Here is a 24,811-nt window from a genome sequence, read left to right as displayed (position 1 = left end):
TGGAAATGAACCTTAACTTGTTGTTCAGCGCCCTGATGGTCCTACCAATGATACTCAACCTAAAGGCTGAGTGGATCATCTATCTCACTTGTATGCTCAGGGTAAAATTACTCCAAGATGTGAGATCAAAAAGGAAAACCCCCTCCTAGTGCCTGCCCGGGTCAGGTCACCAGGGCTGCTCATCAGCCTCCCAGGCTCCTGCAAGCCTTTCATCTAACCCATTTCTTTTACTGCTTTGGTGATGTCCTTGCTTTCTCCTGCTCTCTTCCAGTTGCGGCACATGGGAAAAAGCTTATGGGGCTTTTCTGTCTTGTTTCTGCAGGTTTTAGGCATGGGAACGTTCTGAGGCTATGGAAAAGTCTGTGCCTGTGACCAAAAGGGCCTCTTTGCATGCTTTATTGTGAAGTTCCTTGCATTCCTCAAATTTTTTAGGCAATGGGGATTCACCTTTTACATTGTGGATAAAGCATTATTTTTAATGATTGAGTTTATCCATTACTAAGGGCAGATACAAGCTGAGTGAAATCCTGGTTCCAGTGAGAGCAATGTCAAAACTCCTACTGAAGTTAAGCGGAGCCATAAGCACCTTACCTTCCAACAAGTAGCCATGGTTTTACTTGGATTACTGCCTTCTGCGACATTTTGGAAGGCTCATATTCCCCAGGGCAATTGTGTTTCACCAGAGGCGACCTCAGCTTACAAGAGGGAAGAGGGCAGGAGAGGGGATGCATTTTCTCTCCTTTCCTACAATGATCCTAGATAAACTAGCAATTCTCCAGGTGTGAAAAAAGACTGAAACTAGCCTGTGCCTCCCCTTGCCTTCAGTCATCTTTCTTCCAAAGGTTTAAGAAGGTCGTATGTTGGGAAGCATGATTAGGAGAGAGATCTTTCTCTTTCCCTTCATTAACCTGCTGCACACTGAACCTCTCTCTTGAGCTCACATGCACGCTGGCTTTCATAGACGTTTCCATCTTCACCTCCTCTAGTACTAAAAGCATCATCCAGAACGAGGATGGAAAAGGGACAGAAGAAAAGAGACAGAGGAGCTGGCTGTAGCCTTGTTCTCCTCTTTTTGCCCCACAGGGGCAGAGGTAGAAACAAGCAGATAAAGCCCAGGACGCAGCAGCTAACTGCAGCTGCATATGCCTGGAGTATCTCTGGAAATCGAATGTGCTCCTGCAAAAGTGAGGATCAGTCCCAGAGGACATAAAGTGAAGCCGGCAGAAGACAGGACCCAGTGCTTCAGACCAGCCCTATATTCACAAATAACTTGTCCACAACTACAGCGGAATCTTCTACAGCAAAAACCTCCTGGTTCTTAGCTCAGGGCTATAAATCCACAACTTCCTTTTCCCAGTTACACCAGTGAAATATCTTTTTTAATTCTTGTTATTATTTTAAAGTACTTTTGTAAAATGGAAGAATACATTTAATATCTGTATTTAAGAATAAAATCTAGGTTTGACATAATGGCAGCACAATGGAATAAAACGCCACTCTGAATCAGCATCCTGCAGGCTCTAGCTTTTCTCCAGAGATGCAGTGCAGAAAACATTCCTCACCACAGTTACTGCAACAGACAGGGCAGTGAACCCATGGTTTTCCACTAATATGCCTGACGGTGCTTTATCAGAGCCTGAACCCAGCACAAATTCTGCGTTAATTAACCTAACTCATTTTTCCACAGCACAGACATACTGAATGACGTCTTTGTGTTCATAGTCCATCTCTGTGATCCTATGATTCTGGGATAATATAGCAGTGGGAATCTTCAAGGGTACCTGATAAAATAATCTTCACCAATAAATAGAAAACTGACAGCATAAAGCCTCAGCCTTAAAATCTGATGAGATGTTTCACTCCAGGCTGGGGTCTTGGACAAAATACTACCATAAATCATGCTTCTCTACTTTGTTTTCAGCCTCTACTGCTTACTTGCATTTATCCCCCGACTACTGCAAAATCCGACCAAAATTCTCAGCAAACACCCATACATTAACTTTTCTCTTCTTAGCTCTGTTTCTTCAAAGTGAGAAGCTCTTCTGAGAGCCACAGGCCTGTGCACCTTTGAGGAGCAGCGCGTGAATGACAGAGAAGGGAAACTAGCATTGAGCCAAGCAAAATGTTGGTTTGGGACAGCAAGGGAAATAAAAACGTTCAGAGCTCTGCCTTAATCTCAGGAGGCCATTCCTATTCAGAAACAGATGTAAGCATGAGCACAAGCATGACTCTGAACCTATGTTCTCTGGTTTTAATTGGGGCTAGAGGCAGCATTTCCAAGAAAATTCTCTTTGTTCACAGTTAAGAATTTAAAATGTATATCCATGCTTTCCTGCAATTGCAAGCCTTTTTTTTTTTTTTTTTTTAATTTTGGTATCATTTTTCCATTTTAAATCCAACTTTGCTTTTAGGACAATTGTTTTGCTGTATTTCATGTAGTCCTGTTGTGCTTGCTTCAAATAAATCCATCATCTTTAACACTGCACAAAGCTATTTGGCAGCATTACGAATGCACCAAAATACATTCACAATCCGATAATCTACGCTTTCTATTTGCAATCATCTTTCTTCCTTCTGCTCATAAACAAGATGGCAAATTTCCAGTCATAGGCACCCTTGTGATCAGGATCTCGGAGCCATGGTATGCCACAGCCTGGGCACTGCTAGTGCTCTCTTTCTTCCCGGGCTGAGCTTCCCGTCATCCAAAATACCTACAGCGTCTTTTACACCAGTGGCAAATTTGAGGATGCAAGTGCAGAACTGTCTTCCATAATGCATACAACCATCCCGTGGGCTGATTAACTTCAAAGCATGGTTTAATACATAGAGAGAAACACAAGTTTCAAATTTTGGACTATCTTTTGATAGTTATTAAAAGAATATTATCAAAATATTGAGCGTTACTGAAATAAAGTTCAATTTTAATTCTGTTTGCAAAATTTAAATGCATGCAATTATAATTCCAAGGACCTAAAATCACTGAAGGACTTCAGAGAAGTATTTCTTCCTTAAAAGAAAATTTTCCAATGAAAAGGGGCTCTTAGCTTCAGGACGCTTCCTGAGCACGCTGAGCACCCTACCGCCGGCGGTGCCAAATCCCTGCAGCTCTCAAAGCACTCCTGAAAAACAGGCTTCATCTTATTCCTCTCAGATATTCTTTGGGGTGAGACTCTCAGGAACAGCCGCCACTGTGCCAAATTTAGGTTTAAGTAATTAGATCGAGATCATAAAGCAAAACATCTGCAGAATGTAGAGTAGACATAGATACTCTGGCCTGAAGTATTGTTTTTAAACTGACCATACAGAAAAAAATACAGAATTATACAGATTGTAATTGTTAAACCAAGCTGGTTACAAGCGACACCTGAGTTAGTTATTCAAATAATAACTTTTTTTACTGATTAGAAATAGGCATCTATACTTGGATCCTGATTTATCTTTAGTTAAATACCACTTAAATCCATGTTAAGTAAGTCATTGTGTTCTTGTCAACAGATTTTAGATTGAGTCAACTCTGTGCTCCCTACAAAGGACTGCTTACACTCTTAAAACAAATACCATTTTATATGACTGTTGGATAGAGAACTGTGCAAGTGAGTTTTATCAGGCGTAACTCACTTCTTAAAAGTCACCAAACAAGCTTGAACAAATGGTACCCAGTGTTTGGGAGAAAAATATTTCCACCCGTTTCCCCAACCCAGAGTTCAATCACGTCTAGAAAACCAGCAAAAAAACATTTCCCACCTTGGGCACGAGTACACAAGCAGTCAGTCCAAGCTCTACTTAGAAAAGTTAAACGTGATGGTGACACATCAGTCACCTGAGGGGGGGAAAGTGAGGACACTTACCCCCTCCTGGCTGGGCTGGAAGTTTCAGAAATGCTGAAATTTCCCAATACTACGCACCAAGCCTGTACAGATGAGTAAAGAGAGAGGTAAGCAATGGCCTGTGCTGCAGGCCGTGTTAACAAAGGCTGAGGGAAAAGAGCTTTGGGCCCTTTCTCTTTTGTTGCTCAGTTGAAGACAATGATGAACAAGCATGAAAAAAGCTGCAGCTACAAGGTAGCTGTAGCACTACGCACTGAATATCAAAATAAACACAATCTCAATTTCATTTTGAAATTTAAGGGGGGGGGAATTCAACCACATTCAAATTCTCTGTAGATCAAGAGAAAGTTTGTTTTTTGGTTTTGTTTGAAATGACATTTTTGCAGCAGACATCCAACTTCAATAAATGCTCCTTTTCATACGGAAAATAACTCAGAACAGTCTCTCCTATGAAAATATTTTTCTCCTGGCACAACCAGGTTTCATTCCTAACCTCAGACGGTCTGACTGCTTTGAGAACAATCAGCCACTTCTACTGACTAAACAAACACGAAAAGAAATTCAGTCCCTTTAAAAAGCAGTTTGCTACAGCTTTCATAACGCAGAAAGAAGACGAAATAAAAAAATAGGGTCATTTTGTGCTACTTCCTTTCTTTAATTTTATTGAGTGTCAATCTAAATAATTAATACAAAGTAACTTCATTCTATGAAGATTAAGAGACTTTACAGTATAAAATTCCCTGAGATACAATATGTAACTTAAAGGATCGCATAATTCTCTATTCCATTTACACTGTAATAAAAAAGTAATATTATTTCCTCTCCTTATAAAAACCAGAAGATAATGATCTTCCCTTCTCTCCCTCCACACCAATATTTTAAGGCATAGAATAAAACACTTTATCAAAATGTATTCAAAAAGTTTTCTTCTACTTAAAATAGAAAATACATTTGCTTGATTTTTACAGATGGATTATATACATCACCTGCAATACCTTGTGGAGTCTGGTACCTGACCTACAATCCAATTTCCTCAAACTTTCTATTCACCACTGAACTTGGGGTCTACAAAGTGAATTACAAAAGCCAGTCCTTAGCTTGTAACGGCACACTATTAGCCTGTGGAGCGGGTGAGCCAAAAACCAAACTGGATATATAGAGATGCTGTATTACTGACTTCAGCAGCTGTAGACCAGGGCTGAATTTCCTCCCAAATCTAAAGGGGAAAGTGTGCAATGCTAACGCAAGAACTACGAAACTAGAAAAAACTTATTTTCTCCCAAAGCAAGAGCTCTGCAATAATTATTACAAGACTGCAGTTTTCATTATACAATTCTTGAACATACTCAATGCATAACTTACAAATCCAGCCCAACCGTGAACATCTTATTCAAACGTGATGCTTCAATAGTTGCATAGCCCTTTTCTGAATTTTACAAAACTCCAGTTCATCAAAGATTTCAACTGCTTTTCTTAGAGATGCTGAGAAAAAAGTATCGGTTGCTATCTTTGGAAATTTCCATGCTCCTGTAGCCTGATCTTCTGCCTGTGGCATTACTAACAATTACACAGAACTGTGTGCCTGGAAACTTTCAGAAAATGTTAAAAAATTCAGGACTGAAAAAAATGCACTAGTTTCAGCAGACTGATAAAAAGTAGTGCGATCTTAAATATTAGTTCACCGCTTTTAAGATTGGTTTTTTGTATACATTTACATGAACTGTGATAAAAACTGAACCGAGAAAAAGGATAATTCAAAGGGAGTGTGCTGGTTTTGGCTGGGATAAAGCTAATTTTCTTCATAGTAGCTAGTATGGATTTGTGCTGGAAACAGTGTTGATGACACAGGGATGTTTTCGTTATTGCTGAGCAGTGCTTACACAGAGTCAAGGCCTTTTCTGCTTCTCACCCCACCCCACCAGCGAGGAGGCTGGGGGGGCACAAGGAGCTGGGAGGGGACACAGCTGGGACAGCTGACCCTGACTGACCAAAGGGATATGGTCATACCATATGACGTCATGCTCAGAAGAAGAAGGGAGGGACGCTTGGAGTGATGGCGTTTGTCTTCCCAAGTAACCATTACACGTGATGGAGCCCTGCTGTCCTGGAGATGGCTGAACACCTGCCTGCCGATGTGAAGTAGTGAATGAAATCCTTGTTTTCCTTTCCTTTACCTATTAAACTGTCTTTATTGCAACCCACGAGTTTTTTCCCTTTTACCCTTCCAATTCTCTCCCCCATCCCACCAGGAGGGAGCGAGCAAGCGGCTGGGTGGGACTTAGTTGCTGGCTGGGGTTAAACCACGACAGGGAGACAGACTCTATCATCCTGACACTTAGCAATTACTGTTAATGCTACACTTAAATTAGATTTTTAAAATTATCAAAACTAATTTTATGGGAGTAGCAACCACTGGTAGAGAAACAGATGAGCGCGCCATGAAGAACATGCTTGTGGTTTAAACAATCAAATGCGGCGTTAGGGACCATCCCTACTACACTCCACATTGCATTGACTGTCTTCTCTTCTTTCCCAATGAAATTTCTACAGCAACTCTGGCATTAACAACAGAAAGGTTTATGAAGTACTTCCAGCCATCCTTCCTTGCACAAAAGCAGAAAGGAACAAACATAGGAGCCAGCAAGATCTGACCTGATAAATCTGTGCAAATTATTAATGAACTTCATTATTATTAGATTTTTTTCAATAATCCTTGGTTCCATGCTTACCTAATCATGGGGAACATCTAATTTAAAATAAATTACAGTAGGCTGCCAGCTCATAAATCTTAAAAGCACCTACCTGGCATCCCTTACTGCTCAAGTCAAATCTAATCCTTTTCTAACCTAAATATGACTCACAAATGCCAGTGAACTCACCTCTTCTGATGCCCATCTTTTATTTGCAACTGACTTTCTTCTTTCCCCACCTGTTCTGCGCCCACGATTTTATCCTGAGTAAAGTCTCTGGATAACTCCATGGATTATCCAGCTCCTTAAATAGGAGCTGGACGAATCCCTTAATAATTTATGCAGGACTCTTGTGGGTTATCATTTTTTGCCAGCAAACCTTACAGTTGCAAAGGGCAGGGAGGGCTCAGCTTCCTGAGGATGTGCAATTGCAATTGAAGTTTCTTTCTGCATTTCACCAAGCAAGATTACATGTAACCAAAAAGTAACCATACACTGTCTACTAAGAAGACTCCAGCAAAATGGAAGAGTCTGAAAGGAAGTAACTACTGTAAATGTTCCTGGTAGGCACCGAGAGAAGGAAGGTTTAGCTTAAGAACCTATTTATTGATTAAAAAACTGAGCCGGAAAAAACCCTCAAAACCAAAGAAAAAAAAATAGTAAATCTTTCCCTTTTCATATTCTTTCCTCACACAATCTGTATTTTACAAACAGTCCAGATCTTATTCTCTACAGTAATTTTCTTTTTGAAAGGCAGTGATTTGGGACTTGAGTTTCGGGGGGTTTTTTTGGTAATTATTATTTTACAAACAGCAGAGCGGCATTCTGAGTAGTCCGTCACTCAGCAGAAGTTTTAAAAACACATGCCATAAAACAAAACAATCACTACACAACAGGACTGTCTAATAATACTAGAGAAATAAGTTAGCCTTTCTGTATATATATTCAATATAGTAATAAAAACCCTGTAGTTGTGAGCCTTTCCCTGCTTTTTCCTATATGGCAGTAATTTTGCAGAGAAAAACATGCAGATTCCTGTAAACATTTTCTAATTCCTGATAAAGGGAGGGTGGAAATGTTCCAACTTATTTTCTACCGTCTGTCTTTTCCTGTACCTGAAGTTCTTCTCCACTTTCATACAGGATAAACGTGCCTATGGTTTCAGTAGGCAGTGGAAGAAATACTCTACATCATCTGAGCTGTTTGTTCCACTCGGATCCAGTGCCCTCCATACACTTTTTCCTAAATGGAATTATTATTTGGCTCAAAGCATTATTAGTTGGCTGCTGCAATTTCAAACATTGCTAAAAAGTGCTACTGTATCATTACATTCTTACGTTCAACACTCGCGGCTCAGAATTTGCCCGCAAATAGCTTTCCCATGCATAATAATCACTGTTAAAAATATTCACTTTCGTCTTCGGAGTACAGAAAGCCAGCGCTGGTCGTGTATCCCCTGTCAGCAGAAGAAAGTTGCATGGTCCAGGAAGCTGTCATAGACGACAAAATTGGTTTCAGCTGCACAGCTGAAGAACTTGGCATCAGTTATTTATGCCGAGCTGTGCACAACTGTAAAGGTTTCAGATCTGTACGACTTCTGGAAATTTAAGTTTGGTCTCTAAGAATCATCTTGCCTGATGTTTCGTTGTACTTTCATAATTTTGCACTTTAATAAAAATCTTCCTTTTGTAGGCTTTTCACAGCTTGTTTACCTGTACCCGTATGCTTCTCTCACTGATGACAGCCTTCTGCGTGCTACCTCGGCTAACGATCTCTGCGAGACCCATCCTTCCCGACGCCTTGACGCAGTCCCATGCTGGCACAGGCTGGCCAGGCAAGCCTCGCCCGCCAGGAACATCAGCTTTCAAACCAGCTGGCCAGATTTCGTACAGTCTTGATTTGGTTCCCCGCTGCCCTCACGGCCTGGCAAACCTTGCAGAAATGCTCGTCCCAGAATGAGGTGACGTGGACCTCGTACTTCTTCCTCCAGGCAAAATACCTCCTGTAGTTGGGTTTGTTTTTATCGAGGAATTTCAGGTAGGTGGCCAGCAGCTGGGGGCTGGGGAAGTCGTCGACGTGGATGAAGGAGTCGGGGGGGATGAAGCGCTCGTAGTTGGCCCTGCGGGGTCCGAGGACGACGGGGACGGCGCTGGCGGCGAAGGCGTTTCTCCAGAGTTTCTCAGTGATGTAGTCGGTGTGCTGGGAGTTCTCGAAGGCCAGGTAGAACTTGTAGGCCGAGATGGTCTGCACCACACCGCCCTCGGCCAGCGCCAGCCCCCGCGCCCCGTAGACGTCGATGGCGAGGTGCTCCTTCAGCTGGCGGTAGTACCGCACCCGGGCGTGCTCCTCGTTCCAGTTGCTGATGACCCAAGCCACCAGCCGTGTCTTGCGGGGCAGGACGAAGGGCCGGGGCGCCGGCGGGGCGTACAGGTACCCGTAGGGCACGAAGACGTCCGAGTCCCGCCGGTAGGACATGGTCCAGTTGAAGAGGCCGGCCAGCCCCCGCAGGCCGGGCGAGTGCGAGGGCGACTCGAAGTTCATCCACACCCAGAGCTGCCGCGGGGGCCGCGGCGGGGGCCCGCGGGGCAGCCCCTCGGCGCCGTGCAGCGCCAGGTCGCGGTGGTGGAAGACCACCGCCTGCGCCTCGCCGTAGCGGCTCCGGTCGGCGCTGAGGCGGCAGCCGCTGATGTTGTAGCGCCGCCGGCAGTCGGCCATGCGCCGCGGCCGGCCGAAGGGCTCCCACCACAGCAGCACGTTCACCTCGCCCTCGACCCGGCCTCCCGCCGCGGAGCGCGGGGCCGCCGCCGGCTCCGGCAGGCCGCCGTAGAGGGCGAGGGCGGCGGCGGCGCCCAGCAGCCCGGCCGCCAGCGCCCACCGCCGCCCGCGCAGCCGCCGGCGCCACCGCCGCGGGCAGCCGGGCCGCCCGGCGGGGCGGCGGCGCGGGGCCGGCTCCATCCCGACCGCCCGCTGCCGCCGCTCTGCCCTGGGCGGCCGCCGCGGGGCAGCCGCGGGGCCGGGGCCGGCCGGCGCATGCTGCGGCCGGGGCTGCTGCTGCCGCCGCCGCCTCTCAGCCCCCACCCCCTGCCCCGCCGCCGGCGGGGAGGCGCCGGTGCCGCCGCCCCTCCCGGCCATGCCCGCCCGTCCTCCCCGGGCGGCCGGCAGCCCCGCCGCCTCCCGGCCCCGCGGCCGCCCGCCCACCGCCGCGGCCCGCCCCTGGCTGCCGCCCTGCCCCGCCCGCGCTGGACCGTCGCCGCTTCGCCGCGGGGGAGAGCGGTCCTCGGGCCTCGGCGGGGTGCGGGGCCTCATCCCTCCCCTCCGTGCGGCAGGTGCCGCCATGGCAGCCCCGGGGCTCGCTGAGGTGGCCGCGGGCACCGTGTGGGCAATGGCGGCCCCGGGGCTCGCTGAAGTGGCCGCGGGCACCGTGGGGGCAATGGAAGCCTCGGGGCTCGGTGAGTTGCCCGCGGGCACTGTGTGAGCAACGGCAGCCGCGGGGCTGGCTGGGGTGGCCCGGGGCACCATGTGGGCAACGGCAGCCCTGAGGCTCGCTGTGGTGGCCACAGGCGGGTGCAGGCAGGGGCAGCCCCGGGGCTCGCTGAGGTGGCCATGGGCACCGTATGGGCAATGGCAGCCCCGGGGCTCACTTAGGTGGCCACAGGCGGTTGCAGGCAATGGCAGCCCCGGGGCTTGCTGAGGTGGCCATGGGCACCATATGGGCAATGGCAACTCTGGGGCTCACGTAGGTGGCCACAGGCGGGTGCAGGCAATGGCAGCCCCGGGGCTCGGCTCGGTGGCCGCAGGCGGGTGCAGGCAATGGCAGCCCTTGCTCCCCGGCCTGCTCGGTTGCTCATCCCCAGCTCGGGGCTGCGGAGGGAATTTGCGTCTCCGCACCCGGGAGGGGCAGCCCTGGCCAGAGCCCCGGCCCCAGCGCGCACCAGAAGGGCCGTGGGGACGGCTCACAGGGGCTTCGGGGCACCCGCACCCCCTGAGCGCAGGTAGGCGCGCGGGGCAGAGACCCGCGGGCCATGCACGCCACAAAGGCCGACGCAGTCTCACGTCTCCCTGCCCTCTTGCCCAGGAGGGAGCAGGACTGCTCCGCCGCTTCCCACGCGCCTTCTCGCTTCCTATTTCTTCCCATCCATGGCTGAACCGGAATCAGAGGTTTTAAACTGGGAAAAGGGTTTTCCCACACCAGCTGAGCTATGCTTCACGTGCTGTATTCCGTGGCCTTGCAGGGAAGTACTCTGGAAGATGCAGGGGATTTTCTTTTCAAACAATTGCAATTTAGAGAGTGAAGTTGAGAGAAGGTTTGAATAAATCACTTATTTAGCAAAAAAAAGAAGTGACAGCAGCCACAGTAGCTTTGAATTCCTGTCAAATTCAGTTTCAAGCACCTCTAAAAGGATTAACAATTTGGAAAACTAAAAGAAAAGAAATTAAAGAGGATTTTTTTTTGTCCTTTTAAAACTTTCTTAGAACCACATATGTTTACATTAAATTTTTTAAATCTCACAGATATTTAAAAACTACAAAACCTTATGGTTACCAGGAAATTACTTTTTCCAGCTCTGTGAAAGAGAGTGTGAAAAGGTATATCAGATAGGCTCAAAACGTTTTTTCCCCAAGCTATTTAGTTCAGTGAACTAAGAGATCATTGATTCACACGGTTCAGAGACTGTTTGTACAGAACTGGAGAGTTTCCAGCCCTGACACTATGTGTTTTCATATCCATCAGCTATAGATCCAAGATCCTCTCATATAGATCTACTGAACGCAGTGGCGTTACACCAGGCATAAATTCTCACTGATCTTTTGGATTGCAGCATAGCGTTTACATACCACATAGGTCAAGGCCCTGTGACTTGTCTCTATATTAGTAAAAAAAGTGATTCAAGTCTGTTTACCCTCAAAAATAAAGAAGAGTTGTGAGTGAGGTTGGTGTTAGCTTAGTAACTAGGTCATAACTTACTAATTGTACATAAAAGCGCTCACAGACGTCTGTTGGCCATGTTGTAAGCTCTCATACGAAACGCCAACAGCTGTGGTTATAGTTGGTACCTTACTGCCTCTGCTCCAACACGCGGCGTTGGTTGGAAGGGATCTCGGGGGGTCACTCATCCACCCTCCCATTCAGTGGAGCACCCTTGCCAGCACTAGCCAAGGTGCCCACCGAGGGGCTGGCTGGACTAGCACCAAGGCGTTGAAAATATTCAAGGACAGAGACTCCACAACACCTCTGGCAGCCTGTCCCAGGGCTGCGCCACCCTCTCGGTGAAGAATTTTTTCTTAATGTCCAGCCCTGAACCTCTCAACTTGTAATTTGTGGCTGTCATCCCTTGTTATATCCAAAGAGAGTCTGTCTCCATCATCGTCGTAACTTACCTTCAGGTGGTTGCTGGCTCCCATGAAATCATCCCATCACCTCTTTGTGTGGCTAAACAAGACCACCTCCCTCAACCTCTCCTCTTAGCTTGTGTGCTGCAGGGTCTCTCATCATCTTGGTAGCCTTCCACTGGACCATATTCTCAACATCCTTCTTGAACTGGGAGGCTGGAAACTGGAGACAATACTCCAGGTGCTGCTTCACCAGTGGGGGATAATTACTTTCCTCAACCCGCTGGACGTACTCCTGATGTTAGCCAGCACGTGGCTTGCTTTATTTTTGAGGAGAGCTGACATTCCGCTTGATGTTCATGTAGCCGCCAGGTCCTTTGCAGCATGGTTGTTTATCAGCCAGCCAGTTCCCAGCCCGTACCAGTGCATGGGGGTTTTCTGCTCCACATGCAAAACTTGCTCCTTTCTCTTGCTGAACTTCCCAAAGCTTCTGTTGGCTCGCTCCGAGTTTATCAAGGCCTCTCTGAATTGAAGTTGTACCAGCCAGGATGTCAACCTCGCTTTCTAATTTAGTATTGTCTGCGAAATAGCGTGCTAGCCAATAGTAGCAACAAAATCTCTTAGAGCAATAAACATGGGACCTGTCTTGACAAATAACACTGATTTTAGTCACAAAATGGGAATCTGGGAAAATTATTTTAGTGCAGTAGAAAACTGCAAACAAATGTAGAAATACAATGCTAAGAGAGAGTCAAATCCTTTGAGGGCATGAGCTGTACCTAGAATCAATCCAGAATCCATCCAATACAGTGAACACTACCTAAAACGAGCACAATCCCTCGTCTGCCTTAATTAAGGATTCAAAGTGGTCCAAAAGCTCTACTGTTAGTAATTTTAGCCATTTCTGCACACAATGTGAGAAATTTGGGACCTGTGAAAGTCAGCGGGAGAGCTCAATTGACTTTTGTGGAATTCTGATTCACTCAATAAATTTGATCATATCAGCTGCAATAGCAGTTCCTAAATTCCTTCAAGAACTTAAATTTCCGCATTGATATATGACTTTGGAGGAGTCTTCGTGTAGTCAAGTTTTCATTTCCACTGCTTGAAGATCTGACGCTAAGCCATTCCCATTCCAAAGCCTAGCCAATCACATTGATGATGCCAGGTCTTTGTTGGCGGTAAAGTCAACAAAAATGTTGGCATTAATTTAGAGTTTATGAAATGTTTCAGGACAGCTCAACATGGAAGTCTTTATAAGCCAAGTAGTGACAAATTTGAAAAAAAAATATATATGCTGTCTTTGTGAAGATTAATAGCCAGAGTTGGCTAGTTACTTTTGATTTTTTGCGGTCCCACACTGGAGCTTCAGCGTGACGTTCAGCTACACTGCAATGGCAGCCATTTTAAGACTACTGTCATACGGGAACAAATCTGTGGAATTATTTAGCATGAGATCAAAACGAGGCTTTGTATATTCATTAACACACCATCAGCTAAAGCTCTACACTGCATATTGAACAAAGCCATGACTGAAATCCACAGTAAGTTGTTGGTATATACAGCATGGAAATCCAGTATTATAACAGTTCCTATTTGTCTTACTATGGCAAATAAATCAGTTCAAGATGAGAGGACAGTAGCCTAAAATGTTGCTATGAGTAATACTGTCACCGTAAGCTCCTGTTCATATTACACCTGCCTCTGTGGAGACTAAATACATGTTTACATGTGAGGAGTCCACTAGTTCAAAAGTCTTTACAGAATTGTATCTATCTACAGCACGATGAAACCCATTTTCAAGGCATATTTTAGAATTTTTACAAATTACAGATCCAATTGTTTTGCTATCGCTGTGTGTTCTTCAAACTCCTCGCAATGTGGGAGACAGCACAGAAATATATCTTTCTTAGATATTCGTCGTAGTTACTACTGAAAGTAGCGATAGTGGTGTCTTCAACTAAGAGTCTAGCAGCCTCCTAGAAGTTTTGGTGTAGTAAACTTTGCAAGACGTGGTGTCTTGCTGTAGAGTGAGGGATACAGGGAGTGACCTGACTGTCAGGACCAAGGTGAGAAGTCAGGTGTCCTCAGACCCGTGTGTAGGTGAGGAGTTTCTCTCTCCTTTTTAATGTCTCGTTTCTCTTCTAGAGAAGAAATGCCAGCCTGGCAGTAACCCACATCAGCTCCAGTTTGCCCCATTTCTGCCGTAAGACACAGCGTGTCCGTGGCACGATCGCAGTCAGCTACTCTGTGCTGGTAGGGTTTTGTCAAGCAGTTTTCTTCACTCTGACTCAGGTAAAACTCCACAGATGTCACTGGGAAGTACAACATGAAGGTTGAGTAGCGTTACCAGATGCCTGCAGACCTTCCAGAGGAAACACACCTGGTTTTGTCTGCTTTGGAGGTAAACCAGCCCAGGAGATAGCTCCGTGGGCTGAGGACCACACAGACTCCTTGGTAGCGTATACACAAATTGGGGAACTGTGGTTTAACTGCTCTGTGGAAACCACAATAAGCTCCACTGTTGCTGACAGTCAGGAATTTAAAATAAAATGCTGGCCGTTAGTAATGAAGCTGTTGCAAAATAAAAAGTATTTTACTTATTTGAAGGTTAAACATTTGCCGTTTTCTAACAGCAGTAAATGTTTTCGCCCAGAGCTTCCCAGCTGGCTTCCTCTTCTACTCTGACTCACTCTGTTTTGTCACACTTGAGAAGTATTTAAGCCTAAAAAAGTCTTTGAAGTTATTTGTCAACTGTCTTGCAAACACAGTTTAAAAGGTACTCGCAAGATGTGATTGTCTTTTCAGCCACAGCTATCAAGCCAGACATTCTGTCAACCAGGGAAACCCCGTGGAGTTTTTTATCCTAAGAAAACGTGATCAGCTTCAAAGAGTAGCAGGCTGCTATCTGGTACCAAAATGTCACTAAGGAGGACTTTGAAATCTCTTCTTCGTGAATAGTCCCCATGGTTTCAATGTAAGTTTTTGCCAAATAAGAACCTATATCCTGTATGAAAGAGAGTGATAAAAGTTCTGTTCTGTATAAATGCACACTGTATTTTAGCATAAAGTTTAAATGCCCGTAATTTTATTACCTAGTGCTTCATATTCAGGATTATGGTCTTTCTGCTTGGAAGTTTAAAATTCTGGAATATAACCAGAGATAAAAGATTGAGTTGAAAGTTGATGCCTGCCTCGCTGGATGAACAGCTTCTGGACAGACAAGCCCATGTTACTGCACATGCAGCAAATGTGATGTTAAAAGATTCTGCCTGGCTACAGTTCCACTTGTGACTGTGAGCAGGGGTGGATTAAAACTATGTAAGGCTGACATTTCCAGGTCAAGGCACAGGCATGAACAAATGTGCTGTGCACGCTGTGGATGGAGGATCCTGTCCCAGAACGCTCTTCGACCTTCCATTGCAGCACACATCTTTGTTGGTCACCAGTGTAGACCAGAGCCAAAATCAGAGCAGAAAACTTTCCTACCAAAACCACATGATCCTCAGATACTTTGACACGTGTGTGTGTACCAGCAAGTCTGAATTTGGCTCTGTGGGTATTTGTTAGCGGTTATGGATTTCAGTCTTCCTTGGTGTTTGAAGCACCGGGCTGCGTCTTACACAGCAAAGGTGGCAGGGGCAGTGATGTGCAACCAGCTCTGATTCTACCCCTGAGCATCCCCCAAGCCAGAGGACAGAGGTTTGTGGTAGAGCTTTTCTTAAAACATCTCTGAACCTCAAGCATCGAGGTGACGTTTCAGCCCAGGAGACAGGACTAGCTCTAGTTGGAAGTAAATCCCCTAAACCATGTAGAGTTATGGGGCTCTCAATACCAACTGCTTTAATAACCTGACCCCCTCCTATTGTGCTTCATTGCTTGATAATGTAGACGTAGCCTTTGAAAGATGTCAGTGTTTGAACACTTATTAATACATGGAAGCAATGATAACATTTGTCTTTCAAAACAGCAGTGTTTAGTTTGGAAATGAAATAATATGAAAAAACTAAGAGAAAAGGGTGGCTGAACAGTTAGACAGTAAAAAATCACTATGTTAAAATGTGAGCACAGTTAATTTAAATAACCTGAAAACCTGTTTAATAAAATATTATAAATATATTATAAACATAGTAATATTAATACCATTACTATAATATTATGCAATATTGTATTTAAACAAATTGCTTAGTTTTATTCAAATGAAAGATGAGACACATAAAAAGGTCGTGAACATGAATATATCGGACTAGCTAAGAATTACCGAAGCCTCGTAACTGAAACAATATATTCAGTAGAAAAGATCTAAAAGACATTTCTCCATTGTACACCGTAGCACAAAAAGGAAGAGGGAGCGAAGGCACAAATGAGATTCACAAATCTGCCTTTGTTGCAGCAAAACTGAGCTACTGCAGGAGTCCAGGATAGACCCAGCAAGTCTCTTCATTTGGAAAAATTTAAAACAAGATCATGAAAAAAAAAATTACTAAGAATGAGAAAGCAGGGGGAGCGGAGTAGAATAAAAATGAAGCAAGGAGCAGAAGTGAGATGCAACAAGCTTAATCAAAGCCTCTATCTGAAAACCCCATGTTTTTCAAACAGTATGGTGTTGATCACGATCAAATTTGCATCTAAAAAGTGAGAATAATGTTTTCAAAAGCAGCTACTCCTCTAGCGCCTCAGGTGCAATTTTCAGTGCCAGTAATTTTTATCATTTAGAAGTCAAATGGAAACGCTGAAAAGTGTTGGCTTGGAGCCAACTAAGGATTTTTTTCCCCCCCTTCTCACTGATATAAAGATAAAAACAAACTTTTAGTGTCAGAGAAGAGTTCCAGACAATCAAAAAACAAACATCCCATTTCATTCACAGATAATTGTAAAAAAAGCAAAAGAAAACAAAGTCTAGCTTCACAAAGTTGTCACTGAGACTCTTCCCTTTTAACAGTATTCAGTGTGGTTTAGATACTTCCTTAGGATCTGAGGGCCCCAGAAACAAATCCCATCTCTACCTCTTAGGATCACACCTTAGGAAAGATGTGATTCATCAGTCCGAGTTAGCACTAGGAATAAGGAACTCTTCAACTCTGATTTTAAATTATCCACCAGTCCTACTTCATTTTTTTCACTGTACAATACAATTCCCTCCTTTAAAAAGACCATAACACTTGTTTATCCCGCAAATGTGCTGGAAGGATGCGTGGGAAGAATTCTGGGAATGAAAACTGTAGGGCGAGTGCTAAGTATTATTAATTTGGAAAAGAACGTGCTACAATTATTCTAGAAATATGGCAAAGACTGATCATTAAGTTAGATTGTTGAACATGAAGACAGGAAATACCATGCCTACCAGCCTGGTCCACCACCGCCTCACTTGATCGTGGGCTGTCACCTCCCTCCCCTGTCACTCCTACTTACAGTTGTCCTCCCCGGGCTGGCCAGGCAAATGATCACTACTATGTATTTCTTGTGCCATCACAGCACTTCGGAAACAATCATGGACCCTTCTAGACAAGGTACCAACACAGCTTTTGCCCCACTTGTTGAGGCAAAGCTCATCTCTTCCTAGCAGTTCTTAGTCCTCAAAGAGGGGACATCCCATACTCATAAAAGCCAACTCCCCATTTTCAGCACCAGCTGTGCAAGCAACAGTTGACCTACAGGATCCATCCATTCCTCCGGCCCTACCCCCTCACCAGCAGCACTGAGGAGAAACCCCCTGGGCACCTACGTCTGACTCGCCCTACAGCAACGTACTTGTGCTTGATATGCTCCACATCTTGCTGCTCACCGTGTGGAAGAGCAGCAGGGAGTCAAAGTCTGAGGCCCAGCCAAGACTCAGCACGCTCTCCACATCGTCCCAGATCTCAGCCCCCCAACAAACCTCCCCAGGGAGCGTGTTGGGGCAGCAAATGGGAGCTTCCATCTCCCTCAGCAGGGAGTCTCCAACCGCTGTTGCTCTTCCCTTCCTCCTGCGCGGTTCGGGCTCGGCCAGCTCAGGTGCTCTGCTGGAGAGAGCTCCCAGCCTCTTGTCTGCTGCCAGAGCACTGAAGCTGTCCTGTAGCTGGGAAAGTCCCTCCTGTCTCTGCTACCTCCTCCGATCATCCACGACCTTTCAAAGCTATCTTTTGTTCTGGTTTTATACAGTGCCTGGAAGGATCCACGTTTGTTTCCTAAATGGTGTGATAATCATAGAATCATAGAATTGTTAAGGTTGGAAAAGACCCTTAGGATCATTGAGTCCAAACGTTAACCTGTCACTACCAAGTCCACCACTAAACCACGTCCTCAAGCACCACATCTATGCCTCTTTTAAATACCTCCAGGGATGGGGACTCAACCACTTCCCTGGGCAGCCTGTGCCAGTGCCTGACTGCCCTTGCAGTGAAGAAGTTTTTCCTAATATCCAACCTAAACCTCCCCTGGCGCAGCTTGAGGCCGTTTCCTCTCGTCCTATCACTCATTACTAGGGAGAAGAGACCAACCCCCACCTCACTACAACCTCCTTTCAGGTAGTTGTAGAGAGCAATAAGGTCTCCCCTCAGCCTCCTCTTCTCCAGGCTAAACAACCCCAGCTCCCTCAGCCGCTCCTGGTAATAATACAGTACAAAACAAAACAAAACATTTGGTATTACCTCACTGTAATAATGGTTAAGGGTGAGAGTTAAGTTTCCAGGTCATTTCAGGTTCCGTGCTGCCTCTGTGGTTCTTTGACACTATGATAACTCTTACATATAGAGAGACATACATAGAGAGGCTTATTTATGTTAAACTTTTATTAAATCAAGCTAGATATCGAATCACAAACTCTTGGCTTCTGAACTGCTCAGTTTAATGAACAGACTCAGCCTAAGGCATTTTAAGGGGTCTCTTCAATTACATTACAATCTTCTGCTGGAACTTAGCATCACTTTGCAACGGAGAAGCCTGTGGAAATGTCAAGTTTCGCAGTAGCGCGTTTTTGTCAGCAAGAACATTTTGTAATCTTTGGATTGTGACATCTTCATCACTGCCTGAAACATGGATCAGATTTGGCCACTACAACATCAGATTAAAAAGCAGCATGAGGATATGAATAAAACAACAAACGAAGAAATAGCTCCCTATCCAAGCAGAACTTTCTTCAAAATCTTAGAAATACAGATCTACATTTCCAAAGGCAGCTAGTCATTTTGGTGTTTGATTTGACACATCAAGACAGGCTCAGGTCTTCACAGCACTAAAGTTCAGCAATCTGTAAAAAAACAAGACCCGCTCTAAGGATGGAGGAGATACCACACAGCGAGCCCCCCAAACCACTCGTCACTTTTACGGCAAGGCAGTGAAAGGGAGAAGCAAAAATAAATGCATTAACTTCAGTAAATTCAGCAACATGGGTATATATTTTTTTTCTTTTTCTCTCTTCTACTTATTTCTCCTACATCTTTTCCCTTCATTTCTTACAGTTTCTATCTCTGTGTTGTTGAACTGTGTTCTCCTCTCTCCAGTTCCCTTCAGGAATTCCTGACCTTCTGTTCTATGTCTCCTCTTTATTCCCCCTGTCTGTGCTTCTTCCTTTTCCTTTTGCTGGTGCCTTTCCTTCTGGCACTGAACACAGCAGGCTCATCTTCTCTTTCGAATCCCCTCTTCTTTTTTGTCCGTTTCCACAGCCTGTACCGACTCCATCTCCCAATTAGTATATTAGCACCTCATTTCTTCCCCAGATCCTCACACAGAAGAGGGTGTGTGAATGGAAATGGTTGGTGACTGTAGGAGCTGAAGCCAGACTGCTTCCAGTTTTTCTCCTGCCTTGCATTTTTTCTGCCACCCCTCCTCTCATGATACCTGCCTATTCCGCTGCAAAACAGGCAGTGTAGCTAGCGAGGAGAGCACCACTTGTCTCTAGCAGCAGTCCGTGGGAATGAAGGTACATCTAAATTCCCAAAGGAAAACCAACAGATCCCACAAATTTCAGCACCTAAATCAATCTGAATAAACTGCTTTGTTTTATAGTTGTGCTTTCTTCACGGATCTAACAGGAAATGGAAGAGATCAGGATCTTTGAGAACTCTGTGCGCCTTCACTAGAAGCCTCAGGTACATGAGTTTTAAAATTATGCCAACATCTCAAAACTCTGAGGCATTCTTTGGTTGTATTTTCTATGGCGTGGCTAAAATTTTCTCGGGTTAAGTACATTACCAGAAGTGACTGCAATTAATACCTGGGATAGATCAGGCTTGCTCTATAACCACAATATTCCTACAAGTAGTAACTCTAGAGTAAAGGCAACATGGTAGAAGGCTGTACTGGTTAAACGCTTCTTATTCTAGCAATAACTTAATTCATGGTGCTGTTGTAACTAAGATGCCACTGTCTCCAGAGCTCGCAAGATCAGGATAGGAAGAAAGAGGTGCTAGTCATACAGCTAGCTGTATTTTTAAACCACTAGCCCCTGAGAAAGAAATACATGCCCCTGAGCACCAGCTGACTATTGCAGGCAAATGCTAGCATGCCTGAAATGATACCTAGATCCATCTTCTCAGGAGGTGTGTTGGAGGAGGGCTTTTCCAAACACGTGAATTTGTTAAGGTCGGATGTTAAGAAAGGCGAGTAAGGTTCGTTATGTAACACGAAACCAACACTCACCACCTATCAGTAGGAAGCAATTCCACACACTTACAAAAGGTTTCAGAATATGAAATAAGGTGACTCAACACAGCAGTCCTAAACAGGTTTCTTATACAAAGATTGCAAGTCTGTTGGCTGCTTACTAAAGGAAGAGGTGGGTTAGCTCTGCAGAAAGATGCCCAGAGGTGATTATTGTAAGACCTTATAGGTAATCTGCAGTCCTGTGAGATGTCTATGAATTACAAAATAATATTACCCTGCAATTTTAAAATCAGGTGTTATAGTGAAAGTTTCTTATTATTGACTCTTACTTTTCATTCCTGCATGCCTTGAGTAGAATTGAGGCTGTAGAAGTAAACCGTTCCTGTTCTGTGACACTGGTTTCAGGCTTCCAATGGAGAAACTCTTTTTCACACTCCAAATTCCTTCCAGAGCCACTGTTAATAATTTGTCAAAATAATACCGTTATAACTGGTTACTTCAACTTGTTCTAGCATTAATGTAACTTTTAAAAGACAGTCTCCTTGGTCTATACAGTAATTAGCAGTTAAGCAGAACACTATAATCTTCCTCCATAGTTAATGAAAAGAGATTGAGGTCTTCAGAGAGCAATTCAGATTGCTAAAGGTATATGACACTCCCTACTGTCTGTAGAACAGCTTACGACTACCAGGCTCCTAACTGAAGCAGAATGCAGCTGATCTATAACATATAGGAAAGAGCAATACCACCAATGCATCCAGCATGATTTATTGGTCATACTGGAATATCAAATGCCCTCATAAAAAGATAGCAGAACAACAACAGTACACACCCCCCCCCAACAAAAAACAACAAAAAAGCAAAACAAAACCAACACCAACAAAACAAAACAAGCTAATTTATTTTGTGGAAAGGTTACAATTTACTAACCATCTAATTTATGTAGAACAATAAACTTACTAATAATCTAAGCTGTGTAAATCAGTAACCATCCAACCTGACAACTGTTGTTTCTCAGAGCCCAGGCCACCTAGGGAGCATCTCTAATTCTCCGGGTGTATACAGATGAAAAAGGAACTAGGTACTTGCCAAATAACCTGTACACCAGCATCTATTTGACCTTATTATACATAGCATTGTTACGCTATGCATGCAACGTATTATGCTATACATACCATTTATACACTGAGCTTGTTATACATCCATGTTATACATTCCTGTAATGAATTTTTTGGTAGTGTTTCTATATTGTCTTTAGTACTTTAAGCCTTTGTAACACACATGTCATTGGGGGACTCCCCAGAAGTCATGAGAACATACATGGTAGCATCCATTCACACAATCGAACGGAAATATTCTAGACGATTTTGATCCATTGGCAGATGAACGCAGTGAAATGTAGTTGGGTTCAGCTCTTAGTAACATTAGACACATGGGCAGATTAAGCAGACCAACGTTAACATCTGCAATTCAGCCACTTGTCCAGAAGCCCTTTACAGTCAATGGGAAAAGAACGGGCACTTTTAGAGCATGACACATGCAACGGTAGGTATCTAGGGCGGGTCAGAAGAATTGTGTTTTCAAAGTGCGTTTTTCTCTCCATTTACTATAAACAGAGCCTACGTAAGTCATTCATTTGCAGGTGTGTGCTGTAATTGCCTAAGGAGCCTAATCACAGTAATGGAGTTGCAGGTTCAAATGGTCTTTACGTCTAACAGGATACTGATTACATCACCTAACTTAGGTACATTTTTGTCTGTGAATCCAACTCTTTTAAATTTATTTTGAGTGAGTTTAGACTTGGGTCTCAATCCTACATAAGAGAAACCAGGCAAATTTGGAAACAAAGGCAAAAATGCCCTTATTACGTTTGTGGAGGATGTAATGATTAGGAGATCTGGTGGTGGGCTTATTCCAACAAAATGCAGCTTAATATAACCAAGGAATAGCTTTACTCTACAGAAGAGAATGTGGGGCTGCAGAATGGGAACCGTGTATTGTGGAGCAAAACCATCACATATTTAGGAGCAACAGTCGACAAACAGTTCAAGGTCCTAGTGCTAACGTTAGCTCTAATGTAGCTCTAAAATAAGTAGATGATTCTCTCTCTCTACAGGCTACTAGTGATACAAATACTGAAATACCATGATCAGATTTGGTATTCACATTTTAAAAGAGCAGGCAAAACAACTGGTGAGAGTACATAAAGAGCCAAAACCAAATATATGTGTATCTACCTTCTCTGGAAGAAAATCCTGGATACTAAAAAAGGCACTATTATATATCCAAGAAAAGAAAGGAGATGAATCATGCAAATCCAAATTATTAATCAGGCTTTTTTTTTTTAATACACCAACCACTAAAACAAACTAATGAGTGAAGCTGTGGAATAACGAGCTTTACTCCATGGACTCTACAGAGAGGTACCTAATAAAATCCAACAGCTTGGCTGATAAAGGCAGTAAGACCTTGTAGTCAACCAGATAAGATGACCTATCCTTTAACATTACAAACTCCTGAAAATTAATTTTCTACACTTAGATGAATAGATCTCATGGCTGCAAGAGACCGCTAGCATGATGTAAGTTTTGTCTTACATGGGCCACATGGCTTCAGGCCCGTTCCTGCACCAAGACTAGCAAATGAGCTTGGACCAGGGCTAACTGTTTAAGTGCAAAATATTTAAAGTGTGTATTAAAAATGGTGAATCTAAGTGATCTCTGTTAAATTGTTCCAGTATTAAGTTCTCTTTTTGTGAAAAACTGCTAATTATTTCTATTCTGATCTTATCTCATTTTTACCTCCAGTTCTCAGAACTTTTAAGTTTAGCTAGACCAAACACCTTGCTTCCTCTTGGACTTCCATTTCTTCATCTGCCTACTGTAATCAAGTCTCTCCATAACCTTTAAGCTGCCTAAACAGACTGATTTTCTAACCGTTTTCACTGTTTTTCTGTCCTTTATTTACCCTTATCATTCTTACCTCGACTTGTTCTTTTCAACACCAATTTCAGTTTTGAACAGCAGAAGGGGACAAGGTATTCTAATAACTACAGCGCTTCTTTCAAAGACAAAGGTAACAAAACCTCCACTCCTTGCCATTTGTTTCTGTGTTATTAAACTGATAGATCATATGGAATCATCCATGTTCTCTAAGGTCCCGGAATTTCAGATTAAAAAAAAAAAGTAATAAAGACTAAGTGCAATTCTTCTGTTTTTAAATGTTCCCCAGGATATTACATAAATGTTCTGGGCTGTTTTTTTAAAATAATCATTTTGCCACAGTTCCTCAAAACAATTTATCTTTCATTTGCCCTGACAAACACTTGCCATTTGCCGATAAGGAGGATTACCTGCAGCTGGATGTTTAACGTGGCGTGCTTCTTGCCGAAAATAAAGCTCTTCTTCAAGTATTTCTTTAACTCTCCTAGATGGCTCAACATACACAAATTTCTTCCCTGTTAGTAAAACATATTACAAAAGATCCGGTTATTTTAAATCCCCTGAATGCTAATGTGCTTTGCCGAATGTCGTGTCATTTTATGCTGCTCTACTTCTGTCTTTAATGCACCGTAAGACAAATCATTTACAAATACACGATGGAGTGCAGCCAGGCCCTGCTCCCCACCGTCGAGCGATCCCTCACGACAGGCCCATGGGGGGTCCAAGTCTTTTAGACTTGGGGAGCGCTTGGGGAGCGCGGGCGGGCTGCGGCGCGGCGCGGGGGCTCGCCCACGCAGGAGCAAGGCCGCCCCAGGGCACCGGAGGAGACACGGCCGCCATGTCTGCCCACGGCCAACGACCCAAGGCAGGGCCGCGCATGGAGGAGGTCTCCAAGGAGATGCCCTCGCTGGAGGAGATCTCCATGGAGTGGAAGAGGGATGAGGGCAGCTCATGGCGGCAGGGGAGGCCCTGCCTGATGGGGCTGCTACCCGCACCCCTGCCGCGGTGGGGTGCGCGGCCGCGGGGGATCTGCGGGGGGGAAGGCTCCGGGTAGGGGCCGGGGTGCGGAAGGGGAACGGAGGCCGCAAGGGGCGGTGAGGCGGGCCCCGCCGCCGGGCCGGGGGACCGCCGCGCTCACGGGGCTGCCCGCCTGCCGCCGCCTCGCCGCGGGCATCGCCGCCCGCCTCCTCGGCCGCCACCGCCGGCTGCTCCCCGCTCGCCGCCCTCATGGCCGCCGCCGCGCCCCGGCAGGTAGGAGCCGGGCGGGCCGGTTGCCACAGGAACGAGGGCGGGCGGCGGCGGGCCGGCTCTGCCCCGCGGCCGGCGGGAGGGAGCGCGGCGGCGGCGGAGCGGCGGGGCAGAGCAGGCGGCGCGGCCCTGCCCGCCCTCCGCCATCTTGGGGCTGCGCCTCGGCGCGGGCGCCAATTCCCGAGGAACG

General features: G+C 45.1%; 2 protein-coding genes across 2 annotated transcripts; both read right to left on the bottom strand.

Annotated features, from left to right (window-relative positions):
• Positions 1-8,374: 8,374 nt before the first annotated feature.
• On the bottom strand, positions 8,375-9,649 carry FUT4 (fucosyltransferase 4; the record flags this gene model as incomplete). The annotated part of the gene is made up of 1 exon (XM_082304506.1): positions 8,375-9,649. The coding sequence occupies one exon, from the start codon at positions 9,647-9,649 to the stop codon at positions 8,375-8,377; it is 1,275 nt and encodes a 424-aa protein (XP_082160632.1).
• A 9,069-nt stretch (positions 9,650-18,718) lies between these two features.
• LOC309587088 (uncharacterized protein C11orf97 homolog) lies at positions 18,719-24,602 on the bottom strand (the record flags this gene model as incomplete). The annotated part of the gene is made up of 4 exons (XM_082304968.1): positions 18,719-18,855; positions 20,761-20,886; positions 23,784-23,888; positions 24,512-24,602. 4 exons carry the CDS (start codon positions 24,600-24,602, stop codon positions 18,719-18,721), a joined length of 459 nt encoding a protein of 152 aa, XP_082161094.1.
• Positions 24,603-24,811: the final 209 nt, after the last annotated feature.

Source organism: Platalea leucorodia (genome assembly GCF_965183815.1).
Source record: "Platalea leucorodia genome assembly, chromosome: 2".
In the NCBI taxonomy this organism is placed as follows: Eukaryota; Metazoa; Chordata; class Aves; order Pelecaniformes; family Threskiornithidae; genus Platalea; species Platalea leucorodia.
Note: the sequence above shows the minus strand (reverse complement) of the source record. Positions and strands in the feature narration are given on the sequence as shown.